This window comes from Sinohyriopsis cumingii, unplaced genomic scaffold (assembly GCF_028554795.1).
Source record: "Sinohyriopsis cumingii isolate HCF-2022 unplaced genomic scaffold, ASM2855479v2 utg000160l, whole genome shotgun sequence".
Taxonomy (NCBI): domain Eukaryota; kingdom Metazoa; phylum Mollusca; class Bivalvia; order Unionida; family Unionidae; genus Sinohyriopsis; species Sinohyriopsis cumingii.
In genome coordinates this window covers 5274059-5296606 of record NW_028315873.1, presented here as the reverse complement: position 1 = coordinate 5296606, position 22548 = coordinate 5274059, and the positions used below count along the sequence as shown (strand labels likewise).

The 22548-nt window shown below is 36.3% G+C and overlaps 1 protein-coding gene across 1 annotated transcript; it reads right to left on the bottom strand.

Moving 5' to 3' along the window:
• Nucleotides 1-733: 733 nt before the first annotated feature.
• On the bottom strand, nucleotides 734-22345 carry LOC149774671 (uncharacterized). The gene is made up of 3 exons (XM_089944854.1): nucleotides 22094-22345; nucleotides 19160-19326; nucleotides 734-1535 (listed from the first exon to the last, which is right to left on the bottom strand). Exons 2-3 carry the CDS (start codon nucleotides 19227-19229, stop codon nucleotides 772-774), a joined length of 834 nt encoding a protein of 277 aa, XP_089800980.1. The 5' UTR covers nucleotides 19230-19326; nucleotides 22094-22345; the 3' UTR covers nucleotides 734-771.
• Nucleotides 22346-22548: the final 203 nt, after the last annotated feature.

The following is a 22548-nucleotide window of genomic DNA, read 5'->3' as shown; positions in this document are numbered from 1 at the left end:
GAAATTATTTTTCTTCACTGGAATGAAGGTAAATGGCCTTTCAAAATTATCTTCATACTGGAACGTATGAAAAAGGCACGTGAGTACGAGAAATATGACTTTGGCGGTAAGTGGTCCCCATGCAGTACAACAGATTCGTGTAACCTTTCTTGTTCCTAATGGATACATGCATTTTTTATAATAAAATTCCCACATACCTTTAAATGGCGAATATTCATTTTATTTTCTTGTCAATAAATATTCCTTGCATAATCATTATCAAAGTTCCTCAAGAGATAAACGCTTCCACACCAGCATTCATGTACACTGTATTCCGCCTATTTTAGGCAACGCTAAGCCCATTTCTGTCAACCAGTCCAAACCGGTTTTTACGTCGCGTGCTAAAACTCTCAATGCAAGCGACACCTGGCGGCAAATATTTTTTACTACGATTAAGAAGTGTGACTTGGTGGGCGAAAGGCCATTGATGTTCGTTTTTACATTTTTTTTTTAAATCATAACCAAGATAATACAATTATAATAAATAAATAATTAACATACCTATTAAAAAGTAGCTTAGTATTAAATTCTATAACAATAAAGGAAATTGTGTTTGTAATTTACTTAATTAAACAGGCCTACACACATGACTGTTTTATGCATACTTCAATCATAACGATGTTATTTCAGATTTAAGTTAAATTTAATTTTATTTAAATATTTTAAAATGTTAGTGTTGACAATAAAGTTATAAATGATTTGTTTATGTGAATGAAGTAAAAATAAAATATGTTACTTGCCTTGATGAGGTGTTTGGTACATGTAGATGTCATTAGTATCCTCAGCTGTCGCGTACAGAATCCCACTGTCCCAGAAAATGGCCGAGGGACAACGTGGTATCCCCTTCAACGTATGAATGGCCACTAACTGACATGTCTCTGTCAGATGATGAATGGAGTGTGAATTACACACAAATAAATGTCCATCATCATCTACAGTTATTCCAAATGGCCCTGACCGTCCCTCATGTTTGTATCTGTATGACGGTTGACTTGGATTCTGTAAATTAAATCCATACACACCAATGTCGTCAGGGGAGTAGTTAGAAGCAAGACACGAAATATACACCATGTTTCCTTTTGTCGTCAACCAACTAAACACCCCTCTACAGACTTTGTGTAAATTGTCATGTCGTCCATCTTGTAAAGACACAACGGTCCAATATGTCGTGTCGTCTTTTCTACCACAGACAACAACTTTGTCCATGAATCCAGCTACACCATGACAGAATTCAAATGATGGACGTAAATGAAATGTTTTACCCCTAGAAATGAGACCGGAATCATGTACCGACATGAGTGTTATACCGTTAGTCATAACCACACACAAGTCAGTGTCATTTACACGACACACGCCCCAAAGAGCTGACTCCAGTCTGTCAGATGAAGACAGCAACATGCCGTCATGGCGTCTGTACACACGGACTTTATTAGACTTCAAGTCTGTGATGACCAGCTTGTCTCTGACCACAACGACACCGCTAGGGTGAAGTTCGTCTGTAAATAAAAATGATATAAACATCAATAATGACATGAATAATTATATTAAAATAAAATATAACTTATAGACATAAACATAGATTGAATTTATGACTTTCAATAATAGTCTACTGTCACGATTAATCACCACCACCACAACCATCGTCGTGTTGTTTTTGTTGTTGTTATTATTATTATCAGAGAGATCTAGATTAGACATAAAAATGTCACATATAAGTAAACGAATTTACCAGGAAAATAAAAAATCAATACTGTATGATACTCGTAGTTGCGTGATTGTATTATTATTATTATATTAAGCGGGATTAAACAGCAGACATCACATGGAACCAGTGAGCACACTAAAAAAAGTTCTGTACAGTATTTTTGTACATTATGTTTACGTTCATAGTAGTAATAATTAAAACAATACTGTACAGAGTCATGACTCATTATAGTGTGATAACTAGTTCCATGTGGAAACTGTTGTTTTTCCTGTCATTTTCAACTGATAAACAAAACTAAAACTTCGGTCATCAATATTCCAATAGATAGGTGTAGATTGTGCTACCTGTATCATTATTCATTTATTATTATTATTATTATTATTATCATTATTCATTTATTATTATTATTATTATCATTATTCATTTATTATTATTATTATTATTATTTCAAGATGGATCTTGGACCAGACGTCACATGGAACCAGTAACCACACTATCCTACTTCTGTACAGTATTTTAGTAACTTTAAAATGTCAGATCTACCGTACATTTATTTGGATATATGTAATGTATTCATTTAAAAAATACTGTACAGAGTCACGAGTCAGTATCGTGTGATAACTGGTTCTATGTGGAAACGGTTGTTGTCCCCCTATCATTTCTAACTAGTACACTAAAACAACTATACAAATAAACCTTGGGTCATTGATATTCCTAGGGATAAGTGTAGATTGCTAACAAAATTAAAGCTATTACCGTAATATTGGGGTGTGGTTTGAGAGCAGGGGTGATTTTTAAAGAAATTTCAAAATGAGTCAAGTTCTATATCGATATAAACATTCCCTACGTGCGAAATACATTTATATATGACTGAAACTGACCCCGGGGTTTATCCGTATACTCCCCACCCCATTTGGATTTCAGGTCAGGATTGCTTTGGGTTGTTTTATCTTCTATCAAACTGGGCAAAAAAATAAAAAAAATATTTGAGAGTTAAAAAAATTTGCCCACCCACTAGCCTCAAAAATATAAAAGAATGGTAGTTTCTTAAATAGAAAAAGGCTTTATTATCAATCAAATCAAATTATAATTGAGTACTTTACAAAACTGTTATTACCATACTTTAGAGGAAGATGAAATTTTTATTCAGCACAATTTATTGCATTAAAAAATAAGAAAACGTAAATTTATTTAATTTTTGAAAAAGATTGGTTTAGAAATATTAGCGCTGACCATAAAAACTAAACAAGAATAATATATACAAAAATGAAATATACCTTACTGTAAAGATAAAAGATACAGTACTTGATTATTCATCTAATACATCCCTGTCATATCCAACATTTCAACGCACCCTAAATATACTATTACCCTAAATATTTCAGTGAAAATCCCAGTTGGTAGATTCTGTGAATTTCTTCCCTCTCCACTATGTCGTCTGCTGCTCTCTGTGTCTTACCTCCCTTGCGTTATGACGTTGACACTGGCAGAACGCTGGTGATCAAATTCAACCAGACAAAATTATACAATCTGATAACGACATCACACTAAGTATGACGTCACACAGCGCGTTTGAGTCTGGTGATTAATATTTCTACAAGATTGATTTTCATATATCATGAGCGGGATTACATCAACTTGTCTGTATGCAAATACGTGGAGCTGATGTACTGAGGTTTAGATGACACAGGAATAAATACAACCTTAGGGTAGCGACATAATATAAAATGAATTTAAAGCGTGAGGAAATTGCATGATTTCTTGTATCAAACAAACTCAGCCTACTACAGCAGTATAAAAAATATATTTGTAAAGCGAAGACATTAAACATTACAGGAAAATGAGTATGTGTATTCTAAAGTTCTTATTTAATGCACATCAGGTTTGTTTACAGTATGGAAAAACATCGTCAGCTTCGAATTAAAGACGAAATGAGGATATATTTCATAATTATTATCGAACCTTTATTGTCTTCTAATCACCACAGGATGTGAAAAGATGCGCATTTTTTAATTCAAATGTTAATCACTTTCACTGAAATCAATTCTGCTGCCCATCCAGCCTCCCAAGCCATAACGCTAAATCATACATGAAAATACGTGGAGTGAGAGAAAACATACTGACCTGGATTACGTCCTTGAATCTAAACATACACCAAGTAACCTACAAGAACTTCGGTCCTTATAACCGTATGTGTGGAATTTTTCTACTGTGATAAACGGTAACAAAGATACAATGTTTTCAATAACCTACTGAGACCAGATGGCTGTACCGTAAATTCCTTGGCTGTGCGACACATGTAAAATGATGAATACTGTAATTTAGTTGATGAATTTTTTAATTGTGCCTCTTAAACCTCATATGGTTCTATTGCAAATCATTTTATGTCAAAATTTCCGAAGTCCTCTCCGTCTACGGTATCGCTCCCTGCTTGTTTGATCAGCCTTACGGCATTTTTACCCACCCACCCGCTAATTCGACCCTCTCTCTCTCTCTCTCTCGCGGTAGATATATGGTGGTTAAGCTAAGAGACTAATCGACCAACAGAGACATTGAGAATAAAGCCAATCGTATCATCAGTAGCTCCCCAACCCCCTCCCATTGTGCAGAGCCCAATTTAGGGGCAAGCGACACGGGCGAATCCTGTGGCGTCACAATTTTCAATGATAAAAAAGGGATTTAAATAACTAAAGTCGTGAATACGGACCACAGCTGATTTTCTATCTGCAGCCGTTTGCCTGTGACAGATGTTGATGTATCTGGAACTATGACGTTACAGCTGACTCTCTCTCTCTCTCTCTCTCTCTCTCTCTCTACACGCACATAAACACACACTGGACAAAAATGTCTTATCATGGTAGCGACGGTAAAATGAGCAAGCCTCGTTTACTTTAGGTGATAAACGTATGCAAATCATGTAGATACTGCAGGGATAAATTCTAATTCGGTTTTTTTTTTTTGGGGGGGGGAGGGTTAAAATATTTCAGTAGGAGTGTACCTGTTATATACGTACAACCCAAGCAGATTTTTGAAACAACAACAACAGCAGCAATAAAGGAAAACTAAACTGAAAGGAAAAAAAAAAAGAGAACTGAATTTGGTATAGTTTTCCATGGATCGCTTTGCCAACAAAATAAATTCAAACCGATAAATTCTGAGCGTGTACGGTAAATTTTGAGTTTGAAATCACTTACAAGGATAATGTTTTGCACATTCATAGCAAAATAGTGTTACTTCCCGACTTCATTACATTGATGTTTTAACATTTCCTCTAAGATGCAATCTTTTGACGAAAAAGTGTATTTAAAAAAAATGGTTCAATTCATCCTAATAAAATTTACATTTTTTCACGAATAACCTACGCAAGTGTATGCAAGTTTGTCACATAAATAATCTGAAAAAAGACGTTATTATTTAAAAAAAAAATTACTAAAATATTTTGGGGTGGTATTCCTCGTTTTAAGATTAGATTTAATTTTTTTACAAATCATTCGCAATATTCCCTGATTTCTAATTTAATTGAAAATGTTAACTAATCACGCTGAAATCGATTCTGCTGGCCCTCCTACACTTACACCATAAAGCTAAATCATACGTGAAAAGATGTGGAGAGAGAGAGAGAGAGAGAAAGAGAGAGAGAAAATGCTGATCTGAATTACAACCTTGAATTTGAACTTATACCAAGTAACCTACAAGAACCTCTGTCGACATAACGTACGGGATTTTACTACTGTGTTCAACGATAACAAAGATACAACGTTGTAATAACCTACCGAGACCAAATGGGTGTACAGTAATGTATTTTGCTTCTTTAACGTGATAAAGTACTAATGCAGATCACTGTGTACATTAAAATGTCTGTAGGTCTGTCCGTCTCTTGGTATCGCTAACTTCTCTTTTGTCTATCAGTCTGTACGCCGGTTTTACCCCAGCTAATGCCTGCCCCCCCCCCCCCGATCAATGTATGCATCGTTGTTAAACTAAGAGGCTGAACCAAAGCAACAGAGAGGTAGACAATACAACCAATCTTATCATTAACTGACAGATCCTCCTCCCATGTTTCTGTTCTGGGCCTAATTTCGGTGCAAACCACACACACGAATCCTGTGGTGTCCAAATTGCTAATAAGAAATAAGGTATTGAAATAACTAAACCCGGAGCACAACTGATTGTTTGCCAGTGGCACGTGACGATGTATCTGGACTTATGATGGGAAAACTGACCGATCAATAACACTGGACAACAAATTTTTACAAAAGTCATGTTACTGAAATAAAATTAGTCAATTCTTATCAATTTTTATGTGCTGAACACGAATATGACAGTCAAATTGCAAAATTGGCTCTAGTTTTTTTGTAATCTGCAAGAAATTAATGTTTACATAACGAAATGCATTCCAATAGTAAAAGGTCAACTGTAATAGCCTACCTATAAAAAATCAAGTCATTGACTACATCTTAGATTTCTTCGCCTGTCTCTTGTACAGCTGTTCGGGAGCATCTCTGAGGAGTGTCCAGCAGTAGTCAGCCAGCATTGTAGTGGACCATTTTCCCTGGTATCTTTGTTCCATTGTTGCGATATCTTGATGAAAACGTTCGCCGTGTTCATCACTAACAATACCACAGTTGCTAGGAAAGAAATCCAAATGGGAATGAAGGAAGTGAATCTTTAGAGACATATTGCAGCCAAGTTTCTTATACTTCATCAACATGTCTTCTACTAGTTCCTTATAGTTTTCTGCCCTAACATTTCCAAGGAAGTTTGTAGAAACTAGGCGAAAAGCATTCCATGCTTGTTTCGCGTCACCTTCCAGCAAGTTGTTGAACCGGTCATCTTTGAAAAGCTCTCGAATCTGAGGACCCACAAAAACTCCCTCTTTAATCTTTGCTTCGCTGAGTCGAGGGAATTTTTCATGCAGGTATCGGAATGCTGGCAAAGTCCGGTCAATGGCTTTCACGAAGTTCTTCATCAAACCTAGTTTGATGTGAAGGGGTGGTAGCAAGATTTTCTGAGCCTCAACCAGAGCTGGGTGTTGGATATTCTTCTCTCCAATGGCTACATTCTGCCTGTGAGTCCATTCCTTCCTCATGTAGTGCATTTCCCTTGCTCGGCTATCCCACTCGCATAAGAAACACATGTATTTTGTATATCCTTGCTGCAGTCCCATTAAAAGGGCAACTACCTTCAAATCACCACAGAGGTGCCAGCTGTACTTGTTATACTCAATGGAATTCAGTAGCTGCCTTAAGTTATCGTATGTCTCTTTCATGTGGACAGCATACGCTACTGGAATAGATGGAAGAATGTTTCCATTGTGCAAAAGCACAGCCTTGAGACTCAGTTTCGAAGAGTCCACAAATAGTCTCCATTCTTGTGGGTCATGAGTGATTTTTAAAGCATTCATGAGGCCCTCAATATCGGAACAGAATATCAGATTACTTTCCTTTCTGAAGAAAGGCTCCAATTGCTGGTGGCGCTTTCGATATGCAATAATTGTGACATCTTCTTCTAGAAGATTCCATTGTTGGAGTCTTGATCCTAGCAATTCTGCCTTGTTCTTTGATAAGTCCAAATCACGAATCAGGTCATTTAGTTCTTCCTGTGTTATTCTGTGTGGGGTTGATGATGCACCACAGTGAAAATCTGGATCACTGCATGCTGATGGACCAGGAGAAGAACAGGTCGACTCACCTTTGTCTTCGTCAGATGAATCAAGAGAATATTCTGCTGGAGGTTCTGGAATAGGAAGTCCCTCACCATGTGGAACTGGTCTCAATGCAGACGGAATGTTTGGGTAGACTATTCTCGACTTCTTTCGCTTCGTTATTCCGCCGGAAAGAGGAGGAACCAAGCAGAAGTAACAGTCATTTAGGTGGTTGCTTGGCTCTCTCCACACCATTGGGACTGCAAACGGCATTGATGACCTTTTGCAATTCAACCACTGTGAAAGCTGTGTTGTACATGTAGCACAGCATATATGCGGAGCCCAAGGCTTGTCTTGGTCACCAATCTTGCATCCGAAGTAAAGATGATATGCCTTCTTCACTTGAGAATTGATACTTTTCTTCTGGTTGGCAAATGTCACTTCCCCACAAATATAGCAAAAATTGTCCGCGGTATTAACACACTTTCGAGGCATTACTGTTCTTTATTGTACGTAAATGGATAAAATAATAAGTTTTATGTAACAGTAGCTTGAACTGTCTCGCACAACGTCTAAAATATTTTAAATGCTGAACCTATCTGATTGGGCTTTATATAGTACACTGCTTACGTCAGCTTCAGCAGCCGCCTGGCATTAGTATAATAGGCCTACACATGTATAGTACACTGCTGACGTCAACTTACTTCAGCAGCCGCATGGCATTAGTATTGCATTGCATCAGAAAATGATGCAATCAACTGTGGATGATGTGAGCATGATGGTATTATGCAATGTTACATCATTATTCTGGATGTTGCTGCAGTCCTACTGGAGAAATTTACACAGTGAAACATAGAAAATGAGGTATATGAATATCTTCAAAACGAGAGCCAATACAAATTTTTCACGGTTATATTCGTGTTCGGCACACCAAAATACTACAGATTAGGGCCTTTTCAAGTCAGTAATGATTTCACTGTTGACCAGTGTAATCACACACATACACACACACAGCGCACGGATAAAACTGACTGAAATCCAGCATCTTCCTAAATTGGGTTTATTTTTAGCGGTCAAAAGATTTTAGTAGGAGTGCACTTGTTAAACACGTACAACACAAGTAGATGTTGGGGGGGGGGGGACAAGAAACAACAATATAAACAACAACAACAACAAAAATCCATTGAAAGAAAAAAAAAAAGAGAGAACTGATTTCGACATAACTTGTGTCATGGATCGCTATGCCAACAAAGTAAATCCAAAACGATAAATTATGAGCGTATATGGTAAATTTTGAGTTTGAAATCACTTACTGTAATAAATTGCGTTTGGTACATTCTTCGCAAAACATTGTTACTTCTCAGCTTCATCGCTCCGGTGGCCTAGTGGTTAGAGCGTCCGCCATGGATGCGGGAGGTCGTGGGTTCGATCCCCGGCCGAGTCATACCAAAGACTTACAAAAATGGTACTAAGAGCTGCCTCGCTTGGCGCTCAGCATTAAGAGGTTAGTGTTAGGACTGGTCGGCCCGGTGTCAGGATAATGTGACTGGGTGGGACATCATGCTACATGTCTGCGGCATGATGCCCCAGTGCTAGACATCACTATAAACCGCCACATTGCAGACATCGTAGCGATATGACTGAAAAATTGTTAAAGCTACGTTAAAAATCCAAATCACAACAGCTTCTTTATATAATCTACACTGATATTAACATTTCCTCCCAAGATGAAATCTTTTGACGACAAAGTGTATTTTTCACAAACAAAAAATGGTTCAGTTTATCCTAATAAAATTAACAGTTTTTCACCAAGTAAGTACCTACGCACGTGTATGAAAATTTATCAATATTTAGCTTTTGAAAACAAATAGTACAAATTTTCATTGTCATAAAATTCAGAATATTCAAGGACAAAGTCAGCTACCTTCATGAAAACAAATTTCCATGAAAAATCTATTACTATTTTAAATGTGCGACCAGGATCTTCACGTGAAAAGAATGATCCCATTTTATCAATATTTCCATAGTATTTTCTAGGTAAATCTTCATGAATACAACGTTTTGACGAAAAAGTGACTTTTTGTGAAAACAAAATACTTTTGTGATATGCATTTTGGTGCAATTTTTTTCATGAAAAATCACTTCTTCATTGACATAAACGGCCATTAATAACAGTTATTTACCAAGGGCATATAAAATAAAGAGAATAGTCTGATTTTGAACCAAAATTTCCTACATGTTAAGTTTCAAGAAAGACACATTATGTGCGAAATGCAAATTTTGCATTTCAGGATTTTTTTGTGAAATTAAATATGGACCCTAAAAGAATATGATTTTTGTCGAAGTGAGAGTGCATTTTCTTGATGACAACGTGGTTATGAAAATTGGACTGCGACTCAAGATTATGCGTTGACCCTCCTGAAATGACAGATGCAAACCCTGGTTGACCTTGAGGTGGGGTGGGGTTGAGCGATTATTATTTCTCTTGCTTCTACCAGTTGCAAAATAATATCATGTTCATAATATGTACAAATAAAGCTAACGGTAAAATAATGAAGGTATCAAACTACGTCATCCCTCGTTATATAATGCACCATTTACCATGTGCATAATACGCGTATATAAATCTAAACCAGGCATTATAAATTCGATTAATAGAATAATTATATATCACAATATAAGTACGATACCATAAGTGAAGGGAAAAGGTAAAAATATAACAGTTGCTGGGTTTTATGGCTAACTACCGCACTAACATATCATATTCTTTTGGTAAAATGCAGTGACACCATACAAATTAGATTGGAGCCTTTCTCAAAAGAAAAGCATCGACTCGTCGTGTCTCTTATTAATTTGGTATTTTTACAGGGATATGTAGATTACAGCAAACACTTCTAAAGGCTGCTCCATAAATGGGGGTGGGAGATTCGAGTGCAAAATTTTAGAAAATTGCGATGCCCTTCCTGGTCTGAATTATTACATCAAATAGTCATGTGCCAACCCCTGTTTAGGTAAAATTGCTACCTGAGATTGTCAGTAATTTTTGCAGGAGCTGTTTTTGAAGAAGAAAATTATTCCTTGAAATATGATAAATAACCCAGGCTGTATTAATTGTTTAGAACTTAATAAGAGTCACAGGGTCCACATAATGATTAATGGCTAATCTCTCTCTCTCTCTCTTTCTCTCTCTCTCTCACACACACGCACATATGTATACGTACATACATACATATGCACAGACACACACACACACAACACAACACGCACGCACAAGCACAAAACGTCCGTGGACAACACTCTGACAGTCCTCATTCGAAACACACACACACACGGACGCACACACAATGTCCGTGGACAACAATCGGTCAGTCCTCACTTGAAACACACACACACACACACACACTGTCCGTGGACAACACTCTGACAGTCCTCACTTCAAACACACACACACACACACAAACACACACACACACACCAGCACACACACACACACACACACACACACACACACTGCCCGTGGACAACACTCTGACAGTCCTCTCTTCACACACACACACACACACACACACACACACTGATACTTGGTATACTTTATCGGTATCTTTTCAAATTCTGTAATAAATCAAATAGGAAAATAATGTCAGGATAATATATGTGCTTTCATTTAATACAACAGCATTTTATAATATCTCACTTATGTATCTAGATTGATCCTGTTCGTCCTGTACGTCGATCTGTCCACACATTCATATTGAATATATCTTGATTGAGCATACCCGTCCTGTACGTCGATCTGTCCATACATTCGTATTGAATATATCTTGATTGAGCATACCCGTCCTGTGCGTCGATCTGTCCATACATTCGTACTGAATATATCTTGATTGAGGATACCCGTCCTGTACGTTGATTTGTCCATACATTAGTATTGAATATATATAGATTGATCATACCCGTCCTGTACGTAGATTTGTCCATACATTCGTACTAAATATATCTTGATTGATCATATCCGTCCTGTACGTCGATCTGTCCATACATTCGTACTGAATATATCTTGATTGATGATACCCGTCCTGTACGTCGATCTGTCCATACATTGGTACTGAATATATCTTGATTGATCATATCCGTCCTGTACGTCGATCTGTCCATACATTTGTATTGAATATATCTTGATTGATCCTGTTCGTCCTGTACGTCGATCTGTCCATACATTCGTACTGAATATATCTTGATTGATCCTATTCGTCCTGTACGTCGATCTGTCCATACATTCGTATTGAATATATCTTGATTGATGATACCCGTCCCGTACGTCGATCTGTCAATACATTCGTACTGAATATATCTTGATTGATCATACCCGTCCTGTACGTAGATCTGTCCATACATTCGTATTGAATATATCTTGAGTGATCATACCCGTCCTGTTCGTCGATCTGTCCATACATTCGTATTGAATATATCTTGATTGATCATACCCGTCATGTTCATCGATCTGTCTATACATTTGTAAGGCCAATCTGGGCTTGCCTGCAACAGTGAGATAACGGGGAGGAGTGTCACTGAACAGAGGAGTGTCACTGAACACAGATACACTCAAGTTGGTAGGCCTGTACCTGAACATATATATTAAATTTGGTAATCTTATGCCTGTACACAGATACATTAAGTTTGGTAGGCTTCTACCTCAACACAGATACATTAAATTTGGTAACCTTATACCTGCTCATAAATATGATTCAGAATAAATATTTCACTGTCAAAAAAACTTAACTTTTTAAAATCATTTGTAAATTATTTCAACCAAAAAATTGAAAAATTAAAATTATATCCTTTTTTAAATGTAGACTTTTTGGATGATTTAAACATTTTCAGGACGTTCAAAGAAAGAAAAATGCAAAGGAAATGTTGCTTTAGCACACAATAAGTAATACATGACGGCGCAGTAAAATATTTCGGCTCAAGGGAAGCTACAGGCAAGCTTTCTTGCGTACCCACAAAGTGGCATTGGATGAAACTCGAACCCATACGAAAAGACTTTTGATGACAGAGATTGATAAAGGTGAGCACTTCTGATCTCTCCCCACCTGAGGCAACAAACGAAAGATAGATATGTGTTTGTTAAAGAACTAGGAACTAAATTAGTGAAGAAGAAAGCTTGAAAATTTTTAATTGTCATAATGGTATGGAATTTTAATTCTACACATTGATACAAACATACTAACATTCCTTCCAAATTAAATTTGTCTCCCTCACGTAATATTTTCTTAATCTTGCTAAATAATGAGTCAATTTCTTGTGGTCACTGCCGCAATGGTTAAAACTCAGAACATCTACACATGAATAGAAACTGCTCTATTTGAGACAAAAAGAACTCGATTTAATCGCATTTTATCGCCTATATCTACATTCATACACGCATTATGTCCTCGTGCAATCAAAATTTTCGTTCACAAATTGCTACAAACTACTATAGTGAAATTAAAAAAAAAATACGAAAGATTTATTCCTTATCTATTGCTATGAGGTTATCATTTATTCGGCTAGAAACTATATATATATATATATATATATATATATATATATATATATATATATATATATATAGAGAGAGAGAGAGAGAGAGAGAGAGAGAGAGAGAGAGAGAGATGACTAAAAGAACGTCTCAAACATAAGGCGATGCGATGCGAAGTGGTTAGCTGTATATTTTAGTTAAAAATATAGTTTCATCGTCTTTTATATGTAAGTTCAATCCTGTACATTTTTCATCTTGTGTGTGTGTGTGTTTGATTTGGATTTGTCATATCGATACCGTCATTATCAAAATTTAAAGGACTGGTTTAATTCAACAATGTACGTGATGTCTTCTATATTTTTTGCCAAAAATATTGTTGTCATCGTCCTTCTGTCATGTTCGTCATTTTATATGTCATTTAGCTGTATGATTCCTGATACAGGAACTGACAGAATGCACGTTTCTGATAATATATTTATTTTATACTGAGTATGACGTCATCACAGATTCCTTATAACGTCATTTTGGAAACTATCAGAATGCACGCATGTAACCTCTCTGACCTTAATATAGATGTGTTGTAAGACTGGTTCGAGATCAGAGACCAAGTGGTCTCCTTAGTGGCAAATTGCCCACTTGCCTATTCAATATAAAACAAAAGTAAGAAGAGTCATGGAAAGTATGTCAATTTTCATGTGAAAAATGAATGTGATAGGTTTAGGAAATCATCCTCGTCGTTTGAGCAAGGTACAGGGTATTTCAATATAGGGGATTCATGCAGATACGAGCTCAGTCTTACTATCGGGTATTTACAATGCTTATTTCAGAAAGATTTCTGGTAAAAAGAACTTCAAAAGGAAAAGAGAGAAAGATCGGCTGAAGATGAAATCAATTCTTGTCTTGATTAATTATTGTGGTTACTGCACTTATAATGAAAGGTTTTACATCAGCGCAGTCCGAAAATAATAGAATTAGTGTGACGTGTGACGCGCACTGTAGATACAGAACACGTGTTTAACGTACGTTGAGTTATTTCAATTAGATTTCAGCACATGAATGTCAAGCTACGGGTTAACTGACAAAGAAAACAGGTTCCGAATTTCTGCAATAAAAAGAAATGAAGCCATGGCGTATGAACCTGAAACTCTTATCATGCAATTTTCATGTGAGTATACATGTGATTGTTATTTCGTCTGTGTTCATACCATGCAATTTTCATGTGACTATACATGTGATTGTTATTTCGTCTGTATACATACCATGCAATTTTCATGTGAGAATGCATGCGACTGTTATTTCGTCTGTATACCTACCATGCAATCTTCATGTGAGTATACATGTGATTGCTATTTCGTCGGTATACCTACCATGCAATTTTCAAGTGAGTATACATATGATTGTTATTTCGTCTGTATGCATACCATGCAATTTTCATGTGACTATGCATGTGATTGTTATTTCGTCTGTATACATACCATGCAATTTTCATGTGACTATGCATGTGATTGTTATTTGGTCTGTATACATACCATGCAATTTTCATGTGACTATGCATGTGGTTGTTATTTCGTCTGTATACAGATTACATTGTTGGAGCAATGAGGGCCTGTGGGCAATAATAGTGATAGGGAGATAATTATGAAATAACTTGTCAAAAAATTGGAATCTTGAGGAGAGGAGGAGTGAAATGGGGAGGGGGATGGGAGGGAGAGCTTTGGATGGCTACCCACTAGGGGTGTGATACTGTCAGTGCGCAGACCAGAGTCTCCAACTCATCCCCCGACCCAGACATGAGTCCCACCAAACCTTAGGATCCAATTCCAAATTTTAAAATTTCAACTGGTTCTAAATCCTAAATTTAATATAAATTAAACAGAACCCCAATCCAATATAAATTACATAAAATTTAAATTGTAAAATTTGTAATAATCGGGAAAAATTTGAAACTTTCAAAAATTAGGTATGAAGTTTAACAGATTTACAGTTTCTGAAACTTTAAATTTTGTTTATTAATTTTATTTTTTTTTTCCCAAAATTAAACCTAAATAGATAGTTTTAAAAATTTATTAAATTATAACAAAGTTTATATAGGAATCCTGGCTTATTGTAACTTTTAAATACTATTTAAACTTTCTAAAGAATCATATGACGCTACACATTGGAAAATTCCAAAATATTATCACCTGAAATACGAAACTACATGAAATCCACAGGGAATCTATATGGGAAAAAGGTTAAGGCGATGACATCATGGGGCTATGTCACAGGGCGCTATGCAAAGTGGACAGGCCTATGAAATAGTCTTGGAAAACACCCCATATAGAACATAAACAGACCAAACACAAATACAACAGTACAACCCCACTGACTCTTCTCTCTTTCTCCAACCATACAGCTCCCGCACTGTATGGTTGACCAACCTACAGTCTTGTAGTGATTAAACAATTTTTCGAATTTTCTAAAGAAATAGTTTAAATGATCAAAGGAGGAAACTAGATTCGGGAGAAATACAAGGAATAAAGAAGTGTGGACCTTGAATCGAGCACAGCCTACATGTTTCCTTCTTTAGCACATATTGAGAGGAACGACACATATTACCACTCGAATAAAAAAAATATAATTTTTTTTCATAACCTAATATATCACACCGTTCCGATCGCCACAATTCTAAATTGAAAATAAATTAACGGAAAATAACATAAAATGTATTGTAATGGATTTTAAATCCAAAGAATTGAAATAAGACAACTGGGAAAGAAAAGAAAAAAAAACTTGCACTGAGACTTAGGAGACCTCTAGCAAAGGTCACACAAATTACAAGGGAAGGGACTTCCAGCAAGTTGAATAAAACCAGGCTCGGACGAACAACCCTTTAGATAACACTAGGGAAAAATAAATACCCCATCAAAAACTCAAATTAAAATTTTCGATACAAAATTATTTATCAATAGAACAAATCTGAGGGGGAAACACTCAAACATAAAATACTTTTTATATTTTTTCAATTGGGGTGGGTGGGCATCTGTCTGGTGACCCCCTTCAAAAAAAAAAAAAATAAGTACAAAGCAATTGATGAATGTAATGCAATGGAATAGCAGCGAGGAATCTCCCACCAGAATGTGATTTCATACATGGAATACGTGTAGCCAGGGAAAAGACTAACAACTCAACATTGGAGTATATATAACGGTAAACAATACTTTAAAACAAAGCATTGAAAATACAAAACTACAAAGAAATCTTACAAAGGGAACTCAGCACCGGAAGAAAATGGCGGCAGCTAGGAGAGATCTGAAGAACCTAGAACAAAATTTCCAAATCAAGAGAATTGAAACTAGTGAGGGAAGTTTTATTGAATGCGCTTACAAAGATGGAAAACAAGAGATAGAATACCGGGAACAGCAGCGGTGATGGTTGCATTGAAAGTACAGAACCCAGATTACTTAAAAAATCTTGTACTCAATTAACCCCAAAGATATATAATCAGACCCAGAGGGAAACAACCAATTATACCGTATGGAGAGATGAGCATAGTGAAAGATAAAATTATAGTAATAAAAAAACCCTCACTCATATTAAGGAAAGTCAAGAAACAAACTGGAGAACTATAAGTGTCAGACACTCCACTAGAAATCCCACTGGAGGATGTAGCAGTACAATTTGAAGAAAAAAATTCAACATCCATGTGATTTCATCCAGATTGGCAACTATCCCCTTAACGACAATTTACAATGGGATGCTATCCCCATGACAACAATTTACAATTGAATGCTGTCCCCCTAACAACAATTTATAATGGGATGCAAATACTAGAAATCGAGAAAAATAAATTGAAGGACATGAAGAGAGCATTCTTTATATTTGGATTTTTAGCTAAATCATGGTACAGAGGTGTATCTACGACAGAAAATGTAACATGTGTGGAAACACAGGACATACACCCTTCAAATGTCCAATAAATCAGGCAATACAAGCAGAGACTGGAGACCCCCAAATCATGAAGCGACAACAGCAAGAGCAGCAGCAACAACAACAACAACAAAGTCAGAAAAACCAGCAAACAGAAGTTAATCAAAGAACTAACCAACAACCAAAAGAAGTGAGACAAGAACAACAACAACAACAACAACAACAAACAAGACCAAATCAACCTCAACAGCATCAAGAAATGCAGGAGCAGGCAGCAAAATTAATAAATTCGAAAAGTTCCACAACAGTACGATCAATTATGACGGGAGAAGAAAAAAAAAACGCTGATCCACAAAAAAGATGTGAGACACCAACAACAACAACAGGGAAAGAAGCAAGAAATGCAAGAACAGGAAGGAAGAAAAATTCCCCAAACCACAACCAATAGTACACAAAGAGCAAAAAAAAAAAAAAAAAGAGAAGCAAGGGACAAAAAACCAAGAACGAAAACAAGAGAAGGCAAAATAAATAAAATTGAAAACCCCTACAACAGCACAATCACCATTGACAAATAAAGATAAAGATAGAAGTAGAAGAAAGGAAAAAAAGGAACAAACTAAGAGAGAAAGAAGAATCCCGAATGGCAGACGACTACTTCATTTATGCAAGATGACGAATGACAAGGAGAGAAGAGTTATTCGAGTTAAAAAATAAAAATAAAAAAAATCAACAATAAAAGTTCAAAAAATTTTATCTAATTTTTTTTTTACACGAAACAAAATTAACCAAAATTTAAAATAAAAGCAATATTTAGAAAAATTAAATTACAAAAAAGGAAGACAAATTTTTCCAAATTTTCCGAATAAAATGCAAAGCTATTTTCAAAACTATAGCACACACAAACAATTTATAATATTACGGCAGGAGGGTTTCTCCAAATGGTCTGGAAAGATCAAACGGAAAGTTCCCCTCCATAAAAATAAAACGATAAACGGCGCATTATATAAAATTAAAATGTCTGAAAGTCTCTTCGTCTCTCATTATCACGCACACGTTGTTTGTTAGTCAACCAGTATGCCAGTTGTACCCCAGTTAATTCTCTCTCTCTCTCTCTCTCGCGCGCGCGCGCATAGAATGATCGACCTATAGAGACATGTTATGATCAATAGTCCCCCATCCCACCCCTCCTTTCTTTTTGTTTATGGCCCAATTTAGAGGCAAGCGACTTAAGAGACTCCTGAGGCGTTGAACTTGCAACAACTAATGAGCACAGCTAACTGTTTTTCAGTGTCAAGTGACGATGTATCTGGACCTATGATGGTTAAACTGACCGATAAATCACACACACACACACACACTGTTCATATTTTAAGTGTTAGGCAAAGATGCGCAATATTTACGCGAAAAATGATCATATTTTATTAAGATTTTGACAATATTGGCTGCAAAACTCTTCATGAGAAAAGACAACCTGTTCAGAAAAGGTGACTTTTCGTGAAGAATATACTTGTTCGTGAAAATATCTACATTTTCATGCAAGTCCCTTGTTGACGAAAATTCACAGTTTCATTGACATGAACGGCTATTAATAACAATACACTCCTTCATAAGTCACATCGTACATACAAATTAATAGAATGAAAAATGGGCGAAGAAAAAGAATTGACTTAGTCCTTTTACTTTTAGTCTTAAATAGTCGTGGACTCGTGGTACTTAAACACCGGAAGTCAACAAAATTCCACGATGGTAATGTGTCTTCCAAAATATGCAGTTGTCTTCGTCTGTGTTCAAACCAAACGCTCCAAACAAAATATTTCAAAAAAAGACACATCACGTTTTAAATATAAATTTTGCATTTCAGTATATTTTTGCAAATAAAATCTGGACACTTAAAAAAAAGATGATTTTGCAGAATTGAGATTGCACTGGCTTGTGGTAGAGGCATCTATGAAACTGGGACTGTGCGACTCGCGATTATGCGTTGACCCGCCTGAAGTTACAGATTCAAACCCAGGTTGACGTTGAGGTGGGGTGGAGGTGGGATAATTAATAGTTCTCTTGCTTCTACCCATGTCAAAATAATAGCTTGTACATCGTATGTACAAATAAAGATAAAGGTAAAATACTGAAGTTATCCAACTACGTCAGCCCTCGTTATATGAAGCACCATTCACCATGTACATAATGTCCGCATGTAAAGAAAAACCAGACATTATAAATTCGATTAATAAAATAACTGTGTAACACAATACAAGTACAATGCCATAAATGAAAGGAATGGGTAAAATGGCGCTTCATATAACGAGGTGATATTGACGAGATAATTATTATCATCACTTACCGGATTTTAGTGTCAGAGTCCCGATGTTAAGCAGATTGGAGCCAATTTCTTTCTTCCCTCCCGTGGCCATGTTGTCACTGTAAGAGCCTGTAGTACAACGTTATTGACTTCAGATGAAGCGAGTTGTCAACCTAACACAATGCTGACGTCAAGACATCAGGACTGGGCTGTAAGACAAGAATGAAATCTTTAATTTGGTCCTCGTTGCTTAGGGGGCGCTCACCAGTGATTATGAACTGTTGAGTGAGTGATGTATGTAAGGTGTAGTTGTTTGCATTTAAAACATGCTCACTGGAGATAATGTTGGTATACCTTTATTCTACCTTTATGTAATGTGGCTGACATTTGTTTGGATATTGTATTTTTGGAAATTGTACACGACCTAAGGACACTGATAACTAGAATGACTGCTACCTTGTGCTAAAAAAGTCAGCCTGAATTAGTCTAAAGTACACTATCCTTGGCAGCTATTAAAATAGGGAAAGTTAATTTTGCCAGACTAGACAATTCCAACTTCTGAAAGAGCAATGAATGAATTACCAAATATATGAAATTTAAAGAAAAAGTTATCGGCTCTCTTTGCAAGTAATATAACTCTGAATTTCAAGTGAAAACGACCAAGTTAAACTAGCACTTTTTTGAAAGGTGCACATCTGGAGTAATGCCAAGCTGTATACTCTATTAAAGGTTCTTTGAACTGTATCTAACATATGCTAGGTATTTTTTAAATATAAAGTATAATCAGTGAGGAAAGCCAGGGAAATCCTTTTTTTTAAAGTTCTAACCCCTATGCAAAATACGAAACTGTAATATCTGTATTACTCCTGTATATAATTATTGTAATAATTATATTACTGTCTTATATAATTAGTATAATAATTATATTACTTTTATATAATTAGTGTAATAATAGTAATACTATCCTATATAATTAGTGTAATAATAGTAATACTGTCCTATATAATTAGTGTAATAATTATATTACTTTCCTACATAATTAGTGTAATAATAGTAATACTGTCCTATATAATTAGTGTAATAATTATATTACTTTCCTATATAATTATTGTAATAATAGTAATACTGTCCTATATAATCAATCCAACACAGCAACAACTCTTGAAATACAAAATGAAGACTGAAACTGACCTTTACACAGACGTGTTACGTGTAGGCATCACCCTTTAGTAATTTCTCTGAGAGGGGGAGGGTGTACAAGACGAAGAAGAAGGTCATGTTAATCACCTGTATAATTAAATCAACGTAACAGCTAATGAGAAGAAGGTTAGTGGCTATAAATGGTGTCGATGGGCAGGCTGGAAATTGGTGCAAATACTGTGGATAGAAGAGGTTAGCGGTGGATGTAAAACTGTAGATGGCGAGTTATTGGTGGGTGTAAATACTGTACATGAGGAGTTCGTGGTGGGTGTAAATATTGTTGCTAGGGAGGTTAGTGGTGGGTGTAAATACTGTAGATAGGGAGGTTAGTGGTGGGTGTAAATATCATACATGACGAGTAGGTGATAGGTGTAAATAATTACATGACGAGTTGGTGATGGGTGTAAATAACGTATACGAGGAGTTGGTGATGGGCGTAAATACTGTACACGAGGAGTTCGTGGTGGGTGTAAATACTGTAGATAGGGAGGTTAGTGGTGGGTGTAAATGCATACATGACGAGTTGGTGATGGGTGTAAATAACATATATGAGGAGTTGGATATGGGTGTAAATAATGTAGATGACGAGCTGGTGCTGTTTGTAAATAATGTAGATGACGAGCTGGTGCTGTTTGTAAATAATGTGGATAGGAAGGTTAGTGGTGGATGTAAATGCCTTACATGACGAATTGGTGATGAGTGTAAATAATATAGATAAAAAGGTTAGTGGTAGATGTAACCACTGTGGACAAAAATTTAGAGTTGCGTGTAGATATTGTGTATGGGATGGTGGTGGGTGTAAATACTGTTAATGGGGAATTCGTAATTTCCAACAGCATTTAACGTTTAGGCTCCACAATGTTTATTTCCAATCAATAATAGCATTTCGTTTACTGACTCATTAGGAGTTATTTCCAATGCCATTTAACGTATTCACTCAATACACGCGCGCGCGCGCGTGTGTGTGTGATTTGATTTTTAAACGTAGCTTTAAACAGAATTTCAGTCATATCGTTACTATGTTTGTGTGACAGTTTATAGTGATATCTAGCACTGGGGCATTATGCCGCAGAGATGTAGCATTATGTCCCACCCAGTCCGACCACTTGATGCAGAGCGCCAAAACAGGCAGCTGCAAGTACCATTTTTATAAGTCTTTGATATGACTCGGTCGGAGTTTTCAACCCGCGACCTCCCCCATCCGAGGCGGATGTTCTAATCCAGTGCCAGATTAAACCCTGTGGAGGCCCGTAGGCAATCTTGCCCCCCCCCCCCCCCCGCATATTATCTCCTAATACGTTTTATCAATATTATTTTGATCCGTTGTCGCGGGGCCCCTAGGCCGGTGCCTACTCGCCTGTTTGGTAATCCGGCACTGTTTTAACCACTAGGCCATAGGTTTGTCATGTGCTGATTCAATAAGAGTTATTTCCAATAGCATTTCATGTAATGACTCAGTATGAGTTATTTCCAATAGCATTTCATATAATGACTCAATAAGAGTTATTTCCAACAGCATTTCGTGTAATGACTCAATAAGAGTTAGCTCAATAGCATTTCATTAAATGACTCAATAGGAGTTATTTCCAATAACATTTCATGTGCTGATTCAATAAAAGTTATTTCCAATAGCATTTCATGAAATGACTCAGCAAGAGTTATTTTCAGTAGCATTTCATGTAAAGCCTCAATAGGAGTTAATACAATTGTAACCACAGTAGGTGCTATATCAAACACAGGTAGATTTAGAATCGTACATAGTACATTTATACTTACAGAATGGGTATAAATCCCTTGAATGACTATACAGCCCTTGAATTGAATATAAATCCTTTGAATGACTATACAGCCATTGAATGACTACAAATCCATTGAATTGACTTTAAATCACTTGAATGACTATAAATTCAGTGAATGACTTTAATGACTATAAATCCCGTGAAATGTCAGTCTCCAAAGCTAAGCAGTCTATTCTCTCACAATACCAGATACTTGTGTCTCGTGTCTCAACAAAGTCTTGTTCGTATAAACAAAATCAACCAATTATTACAGCGAATTTTTTACCTACTTAGCAACAAGGTAATGGATAAATAGATGGCCTTATATACATGACGCTACCAACTGTACAACCCTAGGTGGGCGGAGCGTAATGTGTAGGGAAACGTTCTATTCAGAAAGAAGCAACATAACTATATGTGATTGGTGAATTATGTATGAGTCGTAGTTTTGGT